Source organism: Lampetra planeri, chromosome 81 (genome assembly GCF_965212315.1).
Source record: "Lampetra planeri chromosome 81, kcLamPlan1.2.h2, whole genome shotgun sequence".
NCBI lineage: Eukaryota > Metazoa > Chordata > Hyperoartia > Petromyzontiformes > Petromyzontidae > Lampetra > Lampetra planeri.
Window position 1 is genome coordinate 1,942,845 of NC_136185.1, and position 20,339 is coordinate 1,963,183.

At 50.3% G+C, this 20,339-nt stretch overlaps 1 protein-coding gene across 4 annotated transcripts; it reads left to right on the forward strand.

Annotated features, from left to right (window-relative positions):
* Positions 1–10,160: 10,160 nt before the first annotated feature.
* On the forward strand, positions 10,161–15,811 carry LOC144738328 (uncharacterized). Of its 4 annotated transcripts, none has more exons than XM_078621359.1 (3): positions 10,161–10,229; positions 11,405–11,617; positions 13,353–15,811. In XM_078621359.1, the coding sequence occupies exon 3, from the start codon at positions 13,427–13,429 to the stop codon at positions 14,648–14,650; it is 1,224 nt and encodes a 407-aa protein (XP_078477485.1). In that variant the 5' UTR covers positions 10,161–10,229; positions 11,405–11,617; positions 13,353–13,426; the 3' UTR covers positions 14,651–15,811. The 4 variants fall into 4 exon arrangements, with proteins under 4 accessions (XP_078477485.1, XP_078477487.1, XP_078477488.1 ...); XM_078621361.1 differs by having other exon boundaries at positions 11,447–11,617; XM_078621362.1 differs by having other exon boundaries at positions 10,229–10,260; positions 11,447–11,617.
* Positions 15,812–20,339: the final 4,528 nt, after the last annotated feature.

Below are 20,339 nucleotides of genomic sequence, written 5' to 3' on the forward strand. Positions count from 1 at the left end.
GATCCCTGTCAGCCCGCACCAAAGTGTGAGCCACCGATAAATCAAGACCCCCGACAGCCTTGTTAGAAGGACCCAAAAGCATACTCTGTTCCGAAGCCTCCCTCACCCATGGTTTCCGCAACCGGAGGGGAATCAACATCTGTGAACCCGGGGGCACTTGCACGGTCTGTGTCGCCACCGCTTGTATCGTAGCGCACGCCGTCCGAATGTCAGTAGGGCTCGTCAAAAATGAAATCCGGCGACCCGAAGGCAGTTCAATGCATCGTTGATCGATAAGAATTTTAATAGGCATTTTAGCCAAAAAATCAGTGCCCAAAAGACACGGAACTGCCAAAGAAGACGAAACGAAAACGGGTCCCGACAATTTGATATCTCCAATGCAAATGGACGCCCTAACCTGACCGATAATGCCCAACGATCCCCCATTAGCGGCGTAAAATGGCACATCCACTGGAAGCAGCGGACGACATTGGACTGGAAGAATATTATAAATGAGGTCCGATATAATAGTTGCCGATGCCCCCGTGTCCACTAACACCCTAATCTCGACCCCATCAATAGATCCCGTAACAACGGACGAACCCGCCGAAGCAGCCACAATTCTATGCCCCAATTCCGCCCATTCAATGTCTCCCTGGTCCCGGCCGAACCCCCCTCGCCGAACCGAATCCCCGAACCTTAACCGGCCCTCCTCCGCCGCAACGCGGCGTCCCATGTGTGCCGAATAAACAGGCCGAGCGTGTGAGGTGCCGCGACTTGCCGGGGAATGTAGAGATGACTTGGGCTCTCGGTCGTCGTCCAGCCGAGCTCCCATGGCGCGCTGGCGCGGAGCGCGGCACCCGGACGCCACGTGGCCCCGGAGGCCGCAGTTATAGCACGTGACGAGGGTCGGAGTAGATCTTGGTTGCTCCGACTTTCGGCCCGATCGCAGAGGCGACCGGGCCCCCGGCCTCCAGTCCCCTGGTCGTCCCGTGGCGAACGCCTCCTCTCGTGGGCTGACGACTTGGGGTTCGGTGACCACCGAACCCGGGGCTGCGACGACAGCAACGTTGCAACCAACGCCTTGTTTCCGTTGTAGGGCCTCGTGCGCTTGAATACTCGTGGCGACTCTCAAAGAAGAAATATCAATCTCGTCAGCTGTGTTGATAGGGACCCCCAGGTCCTGCGCCAACTTAAGCAGCTGCTCCAAAACCATCGCGTCTTGACCCTCCTCGTCCATCCGAGGGAACGCAGCATCAGCAAGAGCCAGCAACGCCGTGCGATAGGCCAGCGCGGTCTCCGTGGCCGCTTTCCGTCTTGCGTAGAAATGATGGCGGCACCCCGAGGGAGGTCCGTAGACCCTGGCCAACAAACCCAGCGCATCCTTCAGCGTGGAGCGGTCCGACTTCCGTGCCGACCTGAAGGCCGCGAGCGCGTCGTCGTCCAGCATGGCGGGCAACGCCCGCAGCGCCGTAGCATCGGACCACGCTGACATCTCTTGATGCGCCAAAAACCTTCGCTGAAATTGGCCCCAGTCTCCGCCTTCCGCCTTGAAGGCTGACAACGTGGGCAGACGCTGCTGAAAAATGAAGTCATCCGCCTCGTGGTTCCTCTACGCCTCTCCGTCGGTGTGTAAGATGGCGGCTCCAGCGGCAGACGTAAAATGGCGGACCCCCTCGCGCGCTGATGACGTCGATGCGCGCGCTTGGGAACCCACCACCACGTGGCGCTCGCCGTTCCCGCCAAAAGTAGGCCCAGGCGCCATGGCGGGAATCCCCCATTCGTTTTGGCGGGAATCTGCGGGGCGACTTTGTAAAATGTCCCCCACCGTCCCCGCTCCTCCCGACGAGCTGATCTCCGCCAAGATGGACGCGGCGGCGAGCAGCAGCTCCGCCAGTCGGGAGTGCGCCTCACGAAGCACGGCCACGGTCTCCGGTCGCTCGCCCGGCGCCGTCGACGGATCCTGTAGCGTGGGCAAGTCGTCCTCCCCGAGTCGTCCAGGTTTTCCTCGCGGTCAATCCCGTGGGTCCTACGGGTCTTCCTTGTCTCCATGCTTGGAAGCCCGTTTCACTTCTGACGCCAGATGAAGTATTGGAAAATGACGGCAGGAAACTCCTTGACGGGAACACACTTCTTTTATTAAATCTTGACTTGTAACGATACAACGCGTGGCCTCTCTTCTTCACAATGCGGTCACCATACAACGGTACAACTCGTGACCTCTTCTCTCCGCCCTACGCTTCTCTTGACTCTCGTAGATTCTGTGCTGCTGACTCTCTGTGCCTCGTGTAGACTCCGCGCCTCGGCTACACTCTTCTCTCGTCTCGTGTAGACTCTGCGCCTCTGCTACACTCTTCACTCGTCGCGTGTAGACCTTACGCCTCTGCTACACTCTTTACTCGTCTCGTGTAGACTTTACATCTCTCTCTGGCTACACCGTATGCATACTCGGCTCGTGTAGACCTTTCTCTCTCTCTGGCTACACCGTATGCATACTCGGCTCGTGTAGACCTTTCTCTCTCTCTGGCCACACACTATACATCGCTCAGCTCGTGTAGACCTTTCTCTCTCTCTCTGGCTACACACTATACATTACTCAGCTCGTGTAGACCTTTCTCTCTCTCTGGCTACACACTTATACCTTACTCTCCTCTACTCTCCATTACTCTCCTCTCCGGGCTCTATCTCTGCACCTTCGTCTTCATTCTTAGATGGTTCCACTTCTGCCCTCTACTCCTCTGTGCATCACCTTATATATCTCTTCCTCCCGGGAGACGGAGCGGATGCGGACCTCAACGTCGGCACCGCTCCTCAGTTACCCAATCACCACGCGCTATCTCTATGATCCGTTTTCCCCCCAGCGCGTGTTTCCACTCCCCGACCAATCACACCGCGCTGCCCCCCGATCACTCCCTCTCAGCGCATCACCGGCACACAGCCACTCAGCAGCACTACCCCCACCCGCGCACTGACGCCTGCTCCTCCCCGTCAGCGCGCGTCACCACACACACACCCGTACATACGCGCTGGCACACAACGTATACACCCAGCGCGTATCACCACTACACAGGGATCAAAAGCAGGGACAAATGGTCAGACTGGCCCAGGTGTGGTAGTGGTCTAGCCCTGTAGCCTCGTTTGATGTTGGTGTAGACCTTGTCCAGAATCTTAGTTCCCCTAGTAGCACACTTAACATGCTGGTGGAATTTAGGGAGTGCTGCCTTTAAGTCTGCATGGTTGAAATCCCCTGCTATAATCAGCACAGCGTCAGGATACTTGCTCTGCTGAATGCTAATGCTGCCATGTAAAAGTCCAATAGCTGAGTTAGCATTAGCATCCGGTGGGATGTAAACAGCAGTTATCATGACCACAGTAAACTCTCTTGGGAGGTAAATCGGCCTGCATTTAACAGTCACATACTCCAGATCTGGGGAGCAGTGGCTGTCTACAGTCACAGTGTTAGTACACCAGCTCTTATTCACGTACACACAGAGCCCCCCTCCTCTGCTCTTACCGGAGTCTACTGTTCTGTCCTGGCGCTGTGCTGTGTAGCCTGCGAGCTCAATAGCAGAGTCCGGGATGGATGAATGAAGCCAGGTTTCTGTGAAAAGCAGAATGCAGCTGTCCTTCACTACGTTGTTCGCTGTAGTCTGTAGCCTCAATTCATCCATTTTGTTCACGATGGATCTGGCGTTCGTGAGAAATAGGCTGGGTAGCGGTGGTTTGAGTGGCTGCCTCCGTAGCCTGGCTAGCGCACCGGCCCTGCAGCCTCGCCTCTGTCTTCTCTCTCTACGCCGCCTTTGCCTCCTCCCCGCTGGGATGATAATCCACGGAGAGCCGGGCCTCCTCACTAACTCCACTGGAATCTTGTGAAGACGGAGAAACTCGCTTGTAACACTCCGATCGTAACATAGTCCGATCTTAAGGAGATCGTGCCGGCTAAAGGTGTTACTCGCCCGACAAAATGAACACAAAACAAGACATAACGCGAACATAAACAACCATACAAGGCCCCGACCGGGTAGACACTGAGCTGCTGCAACTGTGTGCGCCGCCATGATGATGATGTATAGACATCACAAATGGGGGCAGTTTGGGAATTTTGGGTCGAGTACTCGCAACGATACAAGTCGGGGAGGTGTGCGTAACTGGATACATTTTGGTTTCATCTGTTCTGGCTGTACCTTGTCTGTTAGGCACGGATTTTTTGCAAAAGATGCCAATTCAGATTTCCATTGAGAGGGGACGATTGGAATTGCCATCAGGGAAGTGCCTAAAATTTTTGGGAACTCCGTCTAAATTTGCCCGTGTCAATGCTGTGGTTCAGGCAGTGGTTAGCGTTCCACCTGCGACGCAGATGCTTGTGCCGTTAAGATTGAAAAAAGGGCTGTCGGTAGGTGACTTGGGGGATGGCATTCTGTTGTCGCCCTCAAATTCCGTGATTCGAATGCCCTCTTTGGTGGGTGCTCTTACGATGGTACCGGCGACGGTCGAACCGTTCATTCAGATTGTAAACACGGGGCACGAGCCGGTCGTTATTCAAGAGGGGACTACGTTGGCGCACGCATCGGCCGCGCGGGGTTCGGAAGGAGATGCGTGTTTGGCAGCTGGGGGTGGTGACACGCTGCCACGGGCGGAGGATGAACCGAGCTGGTTTCGCGATTTGTATGAAGGCAACGACGATTTGACAACCGAGCAGCGGACGCGGTTAAGGGAGTTGCTTTGGGAATTCAAGGACGTTTTTAGTTCAGGGAAGTTTGATGTCAGTAGCACGACCTTATTGCGACATCACATTGATACTAGGGATGCGCCACCTATTTGATTGAATCCTCACCGTGTGAGCCCGCTGGAGAAGGATTGTATTCGGAAAACGGTTGACGAGATGTTGCAACAGGATATCGTCTCCCCTTCGTCCAGCCCATGGGGAGCTCCGATTCTATTGGTTAAAAAACGAGATGGTTCTCTGCGATTTTGTGTGGATTACCGAAAATTGAACAAGGTTTCAGTGGCGGATGCATACCCGCTCCCGCGCATTGACCACTCATTGGACGCATTGTCCGGTGCAAAGTTTTTTTCCACTTTGGATCTCTTGTCTGGCTTTTGGCAATTGCCTTTGGACGAGGAATCTAAACCAAAGACGGCCTTCCGCACGCCGCAAGGGTTGTTCCAATTTAATGTACTACCGATGGGGCTGCACTCCGCGCCAGCCACCTTTCAAAGATTGATGGAACTTGTTTTGTCTGGATTGCAGTGGGAGTCATGTTTGATATACCTTGACGATGTCATTGTGTTCAGTAAGGATTTTGATGGACATTTGCAGCGGTTACGGGCTGTGTTTGGCAGGGTACGGGACGACAATTTGAAATTTAAACCCCAAAAATGCCATTTGTTGAGAACGTCTGTTAAATATTTGGGGCATGTGGTCAGTGAAACGGGGGTCGCCACAGACCCGGAGAAAACCAGTTGTGTACGTGCGTGGCCAGTGCCTAAGACAGTGTCGGAAGTACGTAGCTTCGTGGGATTTGCGTCATACTACCGTCGATTTGTTAAAAATTTTGCCACAATTGCGAGGCCGCTGCACACACTGACTGCTGAGGGTAAGAAGTTTCTGTGGGGTGACGAGGAACAGCATTCGTTTGAAACGCTCCGGGATGCTTTGGTGGACGCACCGCCGCTCGGTTACCCAAATTTTGCGGAAATGTTTATTTTGGACACCGATGCCCGTGATACGGACATCGGCGCTGTATTGTCGCAAACGATTGACGGAGTTGAAAGGGTCGTCGCGTATGGCAGCCGTGTACTGTCCCCAGCAGAGCAAAGGTATTGTGTAACATGCAGGGAATTGTTGGCGATTGTACACTTTGTGCAGCTATATTGACCATACTTATACGGGCGACAATTTTTGGTCCGCACCGACCACGCGGCACTACAGTACTCCTTGCGGATCGACCAACCCTCGGGCCAAATGGCCCGCTGGCTTGAGGTCCTGCAGGGATACTCATTCATGGTCCAGCACAGGAAAGGTACGCGTCACGTTAGCGCGGATGCTCTGGCCCGATTGCCTCAGTCATCGGCCTTGTGTAGATGTACCGAGGGATCGCTGCGCTGCGGGCCGCCGCTGCAGGTCATTCTGGCCATGGCCGCTGCAGCCGAATCAGACCGGGTTGACAAAGCACCGGCTAAAGAGCCTGGGTTGCTGGGATTGTCTCGGGATCGTTGGGCGCGCTTGCAAGTTGACGATCCTTCGCTTACCAAAATGAGGCTTCGGGCCTCTCGTTCTAAACAGTCGGATGATCGGGCCTTTCTTCGACTCGTTGACGACCTCCTGGTCAGATGGGATGTCGTCTTGCAGAAGTTTTGTATTGTGGTACCACTATGTTTGAGGGGAGAACTTATTCGCGACACGCACGAGCGATTGATGCACTTGGGGGAGAAGAAAACGGCTTTGACTCTGAGTAACGATTTCTATTGGCCGGGATTGCAGAATGATGTTCATTTGTACGTTAAGTCTTGTCACGAGTGCGCACGGCGGAAGGCGCCGGCACAGCCATATCGGGTACCATTGCAGTCGATACGTGTTTCACGGGTGAACGAGATTGTAGCCCTCGATATTCTGGGACCGTTCCCCATTACCCCGCGGGGTCACAAATACTTGCTTGTGGGGGTCGAGTACCTCACTCGGTGGCCTATGGCATGGCCGCTAGCGGACCAATCGGCAGGATCGATCGTGGAGGCCTTCCTGCAGGGTTATGTTTTTGACAAAGGTGCCCCGGAGCACCTGCTTACGGACCAGGGAAAAAAATTTTGTCCCGCCTATTGAAGGAAGTGTGTGACGCATTGGGTACAAGGAAAATTCGGACATCCCCATACCACCTGCAAACCGACGGGATGGTCGAACGTCTTCATCGAACATTGACGTCTATGTTGTGCCAACAGGTTAATTCGACTCAGACAGATTGGGATTTACATGTCCCGGCAGCTTTGGCCGCTTATAGATTAGCCCCACACGCTTCAACAGGGTATTCACCCTTCTATTTGATGTATGGTCGTGAACCAGAAGCCCCGGCCCTGGTCAGGCTGGGGGTGAAATCTAAGGGAAAGTCGCCAACGGTGCCTGTCCCCATGCGTGAGGCATTGGATCGGTTGAAAGAGGCCAGGGAGGCCTCGCTGGGAATTACGGCACGAAGGCAGGCTGCTAATGAGCGCCTGCACGGTACACAGCCTCCACGGGAACCATGGCAGGTGGGCGACAAGGCCTGGTTACATTGTCCAATGGTGCCGGTAGACACATCACCGAAATTTCATCGGCCCTGACAGGGGCCCGTTGAGATTGTGGAAGTCCGTCGGGATCAGAGTGTAAGAATTCGATACGGTCGCCGATTGTGACACATTCACCCGTCACGCTTGAAGAGATATGTGGTACCTTATGATGCGTCATCTCCCATCCCGGAACGGCCTGTATTGGATGTGTCCGACGAGCGTGATGTGCGACGATGGAAGGACGCACCTCAGCAGTCTTCCCCCCGTGTGTCTGCAGGATCGCTATTTTTGAATCAGGGGACACCCCGGGACACACGAGACCACGTTGGGGTCTCATCGAGGAATGGCCAGGGTAATGGAGATGGACGCACGTTTCGGGCAGGACGCTGCCCCGCACCCATGGACAGAGATACCCGGGCCCCTGTTCAGTCGAGTCGGGGTGACGGACCGGCCGCGGGAACCCGCTTGAGAAGATTTTCTTAAAACTGTGGGAGTCGAGGATTGTGTAGATTTTGTTGTGTGTTGTGGTTTCCGCGTGACGCATCGTGTTTAGCCGGGACGGCTAACTTTTTCAACAGGGGGGGGGGGGGTGATATACGACTTGAAATATGACGCGCCACGCGTTCTGTTGTTCTGTTGCTATGCAAGCGAGCGGTGTACAGTGGGGTGTATCTGAGGACGGGGTTGTTGTTGTCGGGCGTGAGGGAGACGTCGTTAAGATGGGCGACAGGTGTTATGGGTAACCGAGGATGCAGGCCGGTGATTAGTTAGGAGGGTGAGTAGTTAATGACCGGCGCCGCTCTGGCGGGAATAACAAGGCCACGTGAGGCTGGGGGCCTGGGGGCGAGTGACGAAGCGGGGGGGTGAGATAATTGATTGGGACTGATTGGTGTGGGGATAAGAGGATAGCGTAACGGAGAGACGGGAGTCTTGATTGGGATTGGAGCTGGAGCGGTTGGTGCCAGGGAGAGAGACGAAGCAGCAGTGAGTAGAGAAGATACGATAACGGTAGCGGTGGATAGAGATAGGATGGAGTACGGTAACAGTGGATAGAGATAGGATAGAGTACGGTAACAGTGGATAGAGATAGGATAGAGTACGGTAACAGTGGATAGAGATAGGATAGAGTACGGTAACAGTGGATAGAGATAGGACAGAGTACGGTAGCAGTGGAGAGAGAGAACGCAGAGTGCGGTAGCAGTGGTAGCACTGCATCGGAGGAATACAGAACAGGGTAGCAGCGGAGTAACGGACCTTGGGAGAGCAGGAGAGCGAACGGAGAGACATAGAGTGTCGTTGATGGCAGATAGTATAGCAGAGCGAACAAGGAGACACGGAGCGGTGATGAGGAGAAGGTGTGAACTCTAAAGTGTGAATAAACGGAACGAGAAAGACAACCGGAGTACGATTCCTACACATAAAATCCGTGATCTGGTCCCTTCTGTAAAAGATGTGGTTCCAGACATACAGTACCCTGGCATCTACAAACTAAGTTGCCTCTGTGGTAGCAGTTACATTGGAGAAACGAAACGACATGTCTCGGACCGCATCCGTGAACATAAAGCAGACTTGAAACACGGTAGAATGAACACCTCAGCCGTGGCAGACCATTGTTATAATTCAGTGGGCTCACATGACATTGACTTCTCCAAGACGGAGGCTCTCTGAAGGCCATCCGGCTACCATGAGAGATTCGTTCACGAGGCCATCCACATATATAAACACAGAGACCATTTCAACCAAGAAGATGGACTCTGGCTCAGCAATCATTGGAAGAACGTGATAAACCATTTCGGGTCTTAACTGATTGTGTTCACGTTTTCTCCTCACGAAATGGAGTCTTTGCTCTGCTGCAAGTCTCCTGCTATCACTCTCCCATTGACATATTTCGTTGCTTCCTCTTGGTACCTTTCACGTGACGATCAATGAGATCGTGTATAGCAGATTGTATAATAATAATAAATAGTATAACAGTGTAATGTCTAATATAATGTATAAGGTAATATCGTAATTGTATAGTCAATATACAGCAGTGTGGTATACAGTAGGGTGTGTAGAATAATACATAGTGTAATATTACAATGTATAGTCTAAGGTGGTGTATAGTAACGCAGTGTATAATTCAATGTTGGGTTTGTCTATGGCAGTGTATAGTACGGGGTATATCCGTGTGATGTAAGAAAAAAGTTTAGCTGGAGGCATATTATTGTGTTTTTTGCGACGTAGAAGTGTAATGTATGACTTACTGTTATTAGCTCAGCTTATTGGAGAGTATATTGACTATATTGATTACATTGATGTATTTTATAATTTAGTTTTTATCGGTTCACTATATGGTAGTCATTATATAGTGTAGCGTATACCCAGTTACTTAATGTTAATAGCCCAGCTTATTGGAAAGTATATTAAGCACATTGACTATATTGAGGTATATTTCGATTTAAAGCTTTCGTGACTGCAGGGATTCATTTTCTTGGTTCTTTCGGTAAAGTCATGTAGAATGGAAACAATAAAATAAAATTAAACATAATAAAATAATATGAAGCTACCCATACGAATAATAAAGAATATAATATAAAATAATATAATATAAAATAATATAATATAAAAATCTATTTTATTATATTATTATGTTTTTTATTATTATTTTATTATTTCCATTCTACGTGACTTTACCGAAAGAACCAAGAAGATATATTGATGTAGTTTATATTTTAGTTTTTTCACACAGGTGTATTATATGGTAGTAGGGTATTTGCAGTTGTTTAGAAACTCCTCCTTCTTTGTTGCCCACACAATGCACGCGCTTGATACCCCCCGCCCCTCTACCCTCCGCCCCTCCCCATCTTCCCCCCCGCCCATCTTCCCCCCGCCCCTCTACACCCCCGCCCCTCTGCCCCCCCGCCCCACTCATCCCCCGCCCCTCACTCTGAGCCCGTCTCGCGCTCGATGACGTCACGAGACGACCCCTGAACCAGGAAGTGACGCTGGTGAGTCGTCTTCGTGGGTCTCTGAGCAGAGGTGTTGACATCGTATTTGTTGTGGTGGTTGTGTTGTGGTGGTTGTGTTGTGGTGGTTGTGGTGGTCGTGGTTGTGGTGATTGTGTTGTTGTGGTCGTAGTTGTGGTGGTCGTGGTTGTGGTGATTGTGTTGTTGTGGTCGTAGTTGTGGTGGTCGTAGTTGTGGTGGTTGTAGTTGTTGTGGTCGTAGTTGTGGTGGTCGTAGTTGTGGTGGTCCTAGTTGTTGTGGTCGTAGTTATGGTGGTTATGTTGTGGTGGTCGTAGTTGTGGTGGTCGTGGTTGTTGTGGTGGTGGTTGTGGTGGTCGTAGTTGTGGTGGTCGTAGTTTTGGTGGTGGTTGTGGTGTTCGTAGTTGTGGTGGTCATAGTTGTGGTTGTTGTGGTGGTTGTCGTGGTCGTAGTTTTTGTGGTAGTTGTGGTGGTGGTGGTTGTAGTTGTGGTGGTCCTAGTTGTTGTGGTCGTAGTTGTGGTGGTCGTAGTTGTGGTGGTCATAGTTGTGGTGGTCGTAGTTGTGGTGGTCGTAGTTGTGGTGGTGGTCGTAGTTGTTGTGGTTGTGGTGGTTGTGGTGGTTGTTGTGGTGGTGGTTGTGGTGGTGCTGGTTGTGGTGGTGGTGGTTGTAGTGGTTGTGGTGGTTGTGGTGGTCGTAGTTGTGGTGGTCGTAATTTTGGTGGTCGTAATTTTGGTGGTCGTAGTTTTGGTGGTGGTTGTGGTGGTTGTAGTTGTGGTTGTCGTGGTGGTCGTAGTTGTCGTGGTCGAAGTTGTGGTTGTTGTTTTGGTTGTGGTTTTAGTGCTCGTAGTAGTGGTGGTTGCTGCAAGGACGGATCAAGGTTTTTATAGGCCATAAGTGATAACTTTCAACAGCTGCTACTGCTGCCCACGTTACTACCGTCGCTGCGTTCGATCTCGCATAGATTGAAGCAGGCTGCTTTATGTGAGGAGCTCGCAAATCCTTGAAAGATCTGGACAGTCCCATCGGTGAACTCCTCCAACAGGCGAGGCTGCGTCGGCTGGGTCATGTGCCCCGTATGCCCAGCCACTGCATGCCCAAGCAGCTTTTGTTAAGTTATATACAGGAGCCTAAACGGGTGTGTCATGGGCTAAAGATGAGATGATATTATACAGGACGATGTATGAGTGATGTGATACAGGATGATGTGGAGCTGAGTGAATTTGCTCACGACTGGTACCAGCGGTGTCAAGATCAGCCTCTGGAGGAGGAGGAGACTCGTGAAGGACGCTACTGGACAGTTGAAGGCAGTCGCCCTCCAGCAACAACGGAGGGCAGAGGAGCGACGCTCTCTACAAATGAGAGGATCGCCGGGTGGCTAAAACACATCGAACTGGCACAGTAGAGGACACAGGTGATGCATCTGCCAATTATCTCAGTCAACCCATTGTTCTGGGTCTGTCTTGTGACCAGCCAGTAGGCGTTCAACAATTCACATGGCCTTAAAGTGCACAGTGCCTGGCACAAGCACGTGGTGATGTCACAACAGTGTCAAATAGGTTATTGTTGTGTGTATGTGTATATATGTTTTGTGTGTAATATGTATGTATAGCTACTGGGTGTACTGCATGTGAACGATGCCCGGGTGCAGTCGAGGGATGGCTCCTTATTGGTCAACCATATTAGGGGCCGTCCATAAATGACGTCACGCGATTTTGGCCGAATTTTTGACCCCCCTCGTCACATAGCGTCACAAAAAGTCAGACCCCCCTCAAATATGACGTCCCCCAAAACAATATTTCCATTTAAAAAAAAACATGCTTCAAATCACTTTTAACTATTGTCACTGTAGTGCGTATTTAATGTGGCGCTGCACTCTGATGTTGTAGGAGAAAACATTTATTAAAAAGGAGCCGTTGGAAAGCTGAAATTTCGCGTAAATTTTCTCATAAAATGTACTTGAAAATATTAAACTTTAAATAAAACTGCCAATATTCAGAATATATTGAAATTATATTATAATAGAACGAAGCAAAATGGAGAGTACAATTATAACAATCACATATTCATTCCGCAGAATGAAAGCCCTGGTAGAATCATTAAAATATATATTTTTAATAACAATCTGTTGGGTTGGGTGTTTCATTTAGTTTAGTTTCATTTATTAGGTATAACCCTGTGAGCTATGGGTGCAACCGCAACAAAACAAAAACATGAACAAGAAACATCTTAAAGTGACTATATGCAACAGAAAAATCCTGGAAAAAAATGCAAAGTCTTCAAGAAAAAACACCGTATTTCAACGCCGTGTGCAAAAATCCCAGTGGGATGCAAGTCAAACAATAACCATAAGACAATTTAGATTAAAGTTATCAGCCTAACTCTGTGCTACAACAAACAAACATGGCTTAACCAAAACGTTTTCAAAATCACCAAAATAAAGCTATAAAAACAATGTAACAGTAATCATAGGAACTCAATCAAATTTAACAATAAACGATATACATAACATGTACGACCAAACTTTGCAGCCATAGTTTGCTGCATGAGTCACTCCATAACAGCAGGAGTATCAGTAGCAGAATCAAAAAATTCAATACACCTTTACAGATCAACACACTATAATCAAAACTCAAGATCATACTTTGTAGCGGTTATCCGGAATGATACATTTGATTTCAGGCTATTCTGAATAGCAGTGGCAGCTAGGGATGTACATCTCCTCCAGAGCAGTTTTGAGTGAAGATCTCACAGGTAGTGATCCAAGTTGCAATTTATTGGCGATAGCATTCCAGACCCTGGGGGCATCAATGGAAAAGGCCCTTCCTCCAGTATTTGTACGGCAATAAGGAATGTGAAGCTGGTAAATGAGCAAAGACCTTAGGTCACATTTGTTCTTCGAAACAGTGAGGAGATCCAGCAGGTAGTCCGCTTATTTTTTTGTAAGTACATCGTGAATAATACTACGTGTGCGTGTATAATCTGTATATATTGTGTGTAATGTGTGCATCTCATGTCCCCTGGGTGTACTGTGTGTCAGTATGTAACGCGTGTGTATATTGTGTAAGGTGTAGATGTGTATAATGTGGAGGTGTTCTATAATGTGTATCATGTATATTGGTTATGTATATTTTGTGTGTAATGTGTAGGTTGAATGACATGAAGCAGAGACTCAAGACAGCCCAGTGGTAGAAGGAATCAATGCGAGCAGTGTCCATACGACATGAGCCACACTGGACACATTAATTTCAACCACAAATTACACATGGCAAAGAAGACCTTCAAGTGTACTATATGCGAGAAGGTATTTCGACGTTTACCACTACTTAGAACTCACCAGAGACAACACACAGGAGAGAAGCCCTTTAAGTGCACTGTCTGTGGTAAAGCGTTTCCACGGTCAGGATCTCTTAACGCTCACCAGAAAACACACACAGGGGAAAAACCTTTCAAATGCACTGTTTGTGGAAAGGCATTTGCAACTTCAGGAAATTTGTTTCAACATCAAAAAACACACTCAAGTGATAAGCCCTTCAAGTGCACTTTGTGTGAGAAGACATTTAGACAGTCATCACAGCTCCAAATTCACCAGATAACACACACTGGCGAGAAGCCCTTCAAGTGCACTGTTTGTGGTAAAGCGTTTACACAGTCAGGATATCTTAACATTCACCAGAAAACACACACAGGTGAGAAGCCCTTCAAGTGCACTGTGTGTGGTAAAGCGTTTACATGTTCAGGATCTCTTAACATTCACCAGAGACAACACACAGGCGAGAAGCCCTTCAAGTGCACTGTGTGTGGTAAAGCATTTACACGCTCAAGATGTCTTACCATTCACCAGAGACAACACACAGGCGAGAAGCCCTTCAAGTGCACTTTGTGTGAGAAGACATTTAGACAGTTATCACATCTCCAAATTCACCAGATGACACACACTGGCGAGAGGCCCTTCAAGTGCACTGTTTGTGGTAAATCGTTTACACGGTCTGGATATCTTAACATTCACCAGAGAAAACACACAGGTGAGAAGCCCTTCAAGTGCACTGTGTGTGGGAAGTTATTCACACGGTTAGACGGCCGAAATAGGCATGAGAAGATCCATGTGGAGAAGGAGGTGGAATCGAGCCCATCTCGCATGAAACAAGACCCAAAAGACAACCCGAGTTTAGCAACGTGGCCAGCAGTGAAGGTTGAATGGGAAGAAGTGAAGGGGGAATGTGAAGAGGTGAAGGTGGAATGTGAAAATGTGAAGATGGAATGTGAAGAAGTGAAGGTGGAATGTGAAGATGAAGACTCAACTCCAGGCCCTGACCTCCAGTTGAATGGAGGCAGCGTTAAGCAGGAGGAGCATTCGGACTCTGAGGGAGGGCGAGGCGACCCCCAGGAGGTTGTGGATGTGGAGGTGTGGGTGGAGTTTTTGGCGGAGGGATCGTGCATTCGTTAGTGTGCTGTCTTACGAGCGCAGGAACCCGAGTTTGATTCCCGTTCACGGTCGACATCGGTGACAATTATCTGAATTGGTCCTGGGCCTCCCCTAGGTCAACTCAGCCTCAAATGAGTACCTGGTGTGGTGCCTAAACACCACTGGGAAGATAAAGGCGGACGGGCATGGTTCTGACCACCCACCCCCTCGTGTACCGTGCCGGCCTTCATCGGTGCTCGCTGCCACACTTGTCTTTAAAGTCTGTTCAGGCTCTCAAGGGGCAAATTTATCTTCAAAGTTTTTGGACAAAGCAGAGTAAGAGGGCCCAGCACGTTTGAAGTGGGGTCTGGAAAGGTCTGAAAGAATTCCCAATGAGGTCACCTTATTTACAGGCATCTCATTACAACAATACGTGCAGCTTTTAGCGTCATCCACTCAGAGGTTACCTTTCATTTAACGTAGCTACCCCAAAGCCTTGGGAACCACCTAAGAAGTTTCGTCTCTTGGAATCTCCATCCGGCCATCTCTCATTCAAACTGACTCTCTTTTAAAATCACCAACGTTTAAGTGTGAATGCTATTTTACAACGTAATTACTATTATTACATTTCTTTGTTTTATCTGAAATTGGGTGGAATGCTTTGATGTTACTTACTGGCCCGAGTCGCCCTTAAAACAAATCTCTGCTCAATGGGGTTTGCTCGGAAAATATACTTCTGGTTCTTCGGATTCTGTAAATCTGATGGCATTGAAAACATTATTTAGCATTATGAACGAATGATTACCCATCAACCGATTGTGAGTCTCGATGTAACAAGTTGCGTGTATCGGGGTCACGTATAGAATATGGGATGTCTGGACAGATCAATTGTGTGGTATGAATATGAGCAATGCCCTTGTATTCATGTGACTGCAGATGTTTGTGCGACACGAACTGTCAGCTTAGAAGTGTAGGTACCATCTTCCTCTCGATAACAATTCGTAGTTTTCTTTAAAATAAGGAACCTAATGGGACCTGTCTCGACCTCGCTGTGCATTTCTCTGCACCACTTCGTCTAATAACACAAAACAAGGATAAACGTCAAAACTCCGATGCGTTTAATTAACTTTTTTGTTAACACGCTTTCATGAAATGTACTAAAAAGTAATAAATACATATTTTCTGTTCAAGTACTTTGCATTATATATGTTTCATGTACTCTTGTTGTAACTGACTAAATGAAAGCGTGGGGCGCGCGTACTATTTTTTGAGCAAATATGTCTGTATTCACAATGGAAAGTAAGTGTTCATATCTTGTTAATATGTTGTAATTTAAATATTTCGATTTAAAGCTTTCGTGACTGCAGGGTTTCATATTCTTGGTTCTTCCGGTAAAGTCACGTAGAAGGGAAATAATAAAATAATACAAATTAAACATTAAATTCTCACGACGTTAAGACCACAACGCAAGCAGCCGTCCTCAGATGAAGAACAGATCTGTCGGAAAGACAGCGTCCTAATGAACACTGCTTAGCTTGGCAGTGTATTTTAAGCTGGGTGGGAGGAGCAGAGCACCTTGACAAAGGAGTTTACATATCAACAGGAATTTAGCGTGTTGATGACATGCAGATTTGGGGTTAGTCACTCCTTGTGGATTGTGTAGGCGGTGGGGGGGTCTCAGTCATATTATGCGAGTGTATTATGTAGGACTAGCGGTAAGTACCCGGCTTTGCTCGGGCGAAACAGACAGACACACATCTACTTACATACATCGACCCACACCCATAGAAACACATCGACTTAGACGCACACACACACATATGGTTAAACCCAGGATGGATCGTAGGCAGGCCAGCCTAAATTTTTCTTACCGGCGAAGATGTTCCATTAGGGGGGTCCAAGTTTCACAAGAGAAGGAAGGGAATGACCGTGGGCGAAAAGACCTGGAGCTTCGTGCGGAGTGAGAGAGCAGGTAGCTTCCACACAGTGTTACACAGCCCGTGAAAATATAATGCCGCACGACTGATTCGGAGTGAGACCTCTGCTGTGAAACCGGAGCCAGTCATGAGCACACTGGGCAGGTATGGGAAACTCTCCACTCTCTGCACAACTGCCCAATCACCAATTGTGAGTTGTGGGGGTGGATTGTACGATGGTACAAAATACCCAGGCAGGTGCTTAGGTTTGGTGGGGCTGATGGTAAGGCCCCACCTCTTAGTGGCAAGCTCCAGGTTCAGCAGCAGCGCGTCCAACTCGTCCTTTGAGTGAGCATCAATTAGCAGATCATGGGCATACATAACGTGGTTGACCAATAGGGAGCCATCCCTTGACCACAGCCGGGCATAAATCAGCCTCCCATTGTATCTGTACCAAATGGGAATTTTTCTGGTACAGCCATTGAAGGCTTGACGAACTACGTGGTCCAAATATATGTAAAATAATGTGGGAGGCAGAGGACATCCCGGTCGCACCCCAAGGTATAGAGGGAATGGCTCTGACTCACGGCCACGTAGTTTGAAGCAGGGCCGCTCACCATCATGAAGGTCCTCAAAGAGCGTGGGCAGTGGGTCAGGGACTCTGAAAGCACGAACAACAACCCAGAGCCCAGGCCTACTGATGGTATCATAGGCCTTGACCAGGTGAATAAAGTACACACATGGACTAACACGCACACATGGACCTACAGACACGCAAATAAATGTACTTACACTGACTAACATGGAGGCACGCACACACAGCGACTTTAGACACACACACATGGAGTTACACAGACACATCGACTTATACACACACATACATGGACTCGCACACACATAGACATTCACTTTAGATACACACACATGGAGTTACACACATATCAATGTACACACAGACATACGTGACCTCACACACACATTGACACAATCAACAACAACCGCCATTCGCCACTAAGTGGCGGTGATATCACCACGACGCTTGTGCCAGGCCATGTGCACCTTGAGGCCACGTGAAGTGTCGAACGCCCGCTGGCAGGAGGTCACGGGGCAGACCCAGGTGCCACGGGTCGACTGACTAAGATGACCGAGATGATTGGCTGATGCACCACCTGTGCCCCCTACTGTTCCAACTTGCTGTGCTTTAGCCATCCGGCGCTCCGCTCGTTGTGAGCGTCTCTCCTCCGCCCTCCGTTGTTGCTGGAGGGCAACTGCCTCCAACTGCCCATTAGCGTCCTTCACGAGCCTCCTCCACAGAGGCCGATTTTGACACCGCTGGTACCAGTCATCGGCAAGTCCACTCAGCTCCACGTCCTCCTGTACCACATCACTCCATCTCTTCTCTAGCCCATGCCGTGCCCGTTTAGCCCCCTCGATCCGGCCGAACAAAAGCTGTTTCGGCATGCGGTGACTGGGCATGCAGGCTACATGACCCAGCCAATGCAGCCTTGCCTGCCAGAGGAGCTCACCGATGGGACTTTGCCCAGATCTTTCAAGGATGTGTGAGCTCCTCACACAATCTAGCCTGGTTAAACCCAGGATGGATCGTAGGCCGGCCAGCCTAAATGTTTCCAACCGGCGAAGATGCTCAATTATGGGGGTCCACGTTTCACAAGCGTAGAGAAGGGAGGGAATGACTGTGGCCGAGAAGACTTGAAACTTCGTGCAGAGCGCAGACTATGTAGCTTCCACACCGCGTTACACAACCGATGAAAAGATATTGCTGCTCAACTGATTCGGAGTGAGACCTCTGCTGTTAAACTGGAGCCGATCATAAGCAAACTACCCAGGTATGGGAAACTCTCCATTCTCTCCACAACTTCCCCATCACCGATTTGGAGTTGTGGGGGTGGAGTGTCCAATGGTACAAAATATCCAGGCAGGTGCTTAGGTTTGGTGGGGCTGATGGTAAGGCCCCACCTCTTAGTGGCTCGCTCCAGTCTCAGCAGCAGCGTCTCCAACTCCTTCTCTGAATGAGCAGCTATTACCAAATCATCGGCATACATAACGTGGTTGACCAATAGGGAGCCATCCCTTTGTAATAAAGGACTCTCTCTCAGATGTCAATCTCTGTTGTCCTTTATTGGGTTCGTAGAAGCTCGTTACCACGGCGTCCTCGCTCAGGCCCGCGTCTCTCCCGACGATCTCTCCACAGCCACTCGGTTGCTCCGATATGCAGTCTCCCTGCTGCTCCACCTTGCAGCCACACCGCTGCTCCGCTCTCTAGCTTCACTGCTGCCCCGTATACAGCTAGCCTCCCACAGCCGCTAGCTCTCTGCGTCTGACACCGATGGCTGACGGTGTCGACGTCTCCCACCGCGTGGTGACCGCGCCACTCTCTCCGTCCTGCCCAGCGTGGCCTCCTCCTGTTTCACTCCTTCTCAACTCCCCCTTCCCCTTCCGGTTCTCCCCCTAAATCCTCTCTCCCACGTGACCCTAACTCCTCCCTCTCCCCACGTGACCCAGACTCCGCCCCCCCTCAATCCTTGCTCGCATTACACGACCCCCCCTCTGATGAAAACCCAGCCGTCCCCGGCTGCAATAAATATAATAAAATAATGCGAGCAACATTTTAACCATCTGGCATCACTGGACAATGGAAAATATAACAACGATAACAAGAACAACAAGAACAATAACAATCAACGAAAGGGATTTGGAACGCGTGCGGGTCGCCGGCCCGTCACAAACGGGCGGCGGTCCCCCCACAGACCGAGAACGCGACGGGGTTTTAAGATCGACGGGAGTAGAACCGCCCGCCGCTGTTGGAGGCCCGTCAACACCAAGGTCCCGTTCCCCAGAGAGACCCAAGTCCGGGGTCTCTGGCAACCGTGTCTGTGGTGGGGTTGGAGGGGCAGCGGGGTCAAGTGACCCCGTCGCTGTGGTAGGCCCACCCAGAGCAGGATTCGCCACATCCGCCTGCGTCACGGCTGGTTCGTCTGTAGAAGGCACGACAGGCGCGCTTGCAGAGTCAACAGGCAAGGGCAGAGGTGCGTCGGGTGCAACAGACACCGGCAAGGCAACATCAGGGGATGACGCATCCGTCCGTGGGGCCACGTAGGGCTTCAACCTAGACGTATGGACGTACCAGCGCCGCGATCCGAACCGAACCCGCGCGGACTGTGGGTTAGGGACTTCAATAAGCTTAACCGGCCCCTGCCATGGTTTCTGAAGCTTAGGGGAGGTCCCCGGCCGCACCTGCGGGCAGTGCAGCCAGGCCATGTCCCCCACTCGCCAGGGGCATGTACCGGACGAGCGCCGGGCGCAACGCTCGTTTCGCGCCTGAGTCTTGACAGTAGCCAATCGGGCCCCCTCCCGTGCCTCGGCGACGCGTCGAACAGTGTCCTGAATGTACTCGAGGAGAGGTTTAACAGGACCCTTCGCCCCCGTACCCAGCTGTACTTCCACCGGCGGCACATTCTCGCGGCCGTACATTAGAAAAAATGGAGAATACCCTGTGGACGCATGAGGCGTCATTTGATACACGGAGAGTACCCCAGGTATATGCAAGTCCCAATCAGCTTGTTTCTCGTCAACCGTGTGACATAGCATGGCCGACAGCATCCGATTAAGCCGTTCCACCATGCCATCTGTCTGCAGGTGGTAAGGAGATGTACGAACCTTCTTGGTTCCCAGAGCAGCGCACACTTCCGCCAACAATTTAGAATAAAAATTTCGCCCCTGATCCGTGAGTAGCCTCTCCGGCGCCCCTTTGTCCAGCACATATGCAAACAGGAAGGCGTCCGTGATAGACGCCG

Coding starts and splice junctions, on each gene's coding strand:
- LOC144738328 (XM_078621359.1), top strand. CDS start 13,427: ATGAGCCACACTGGACACATTAATTTCAACCACAAATTACACATGGCA.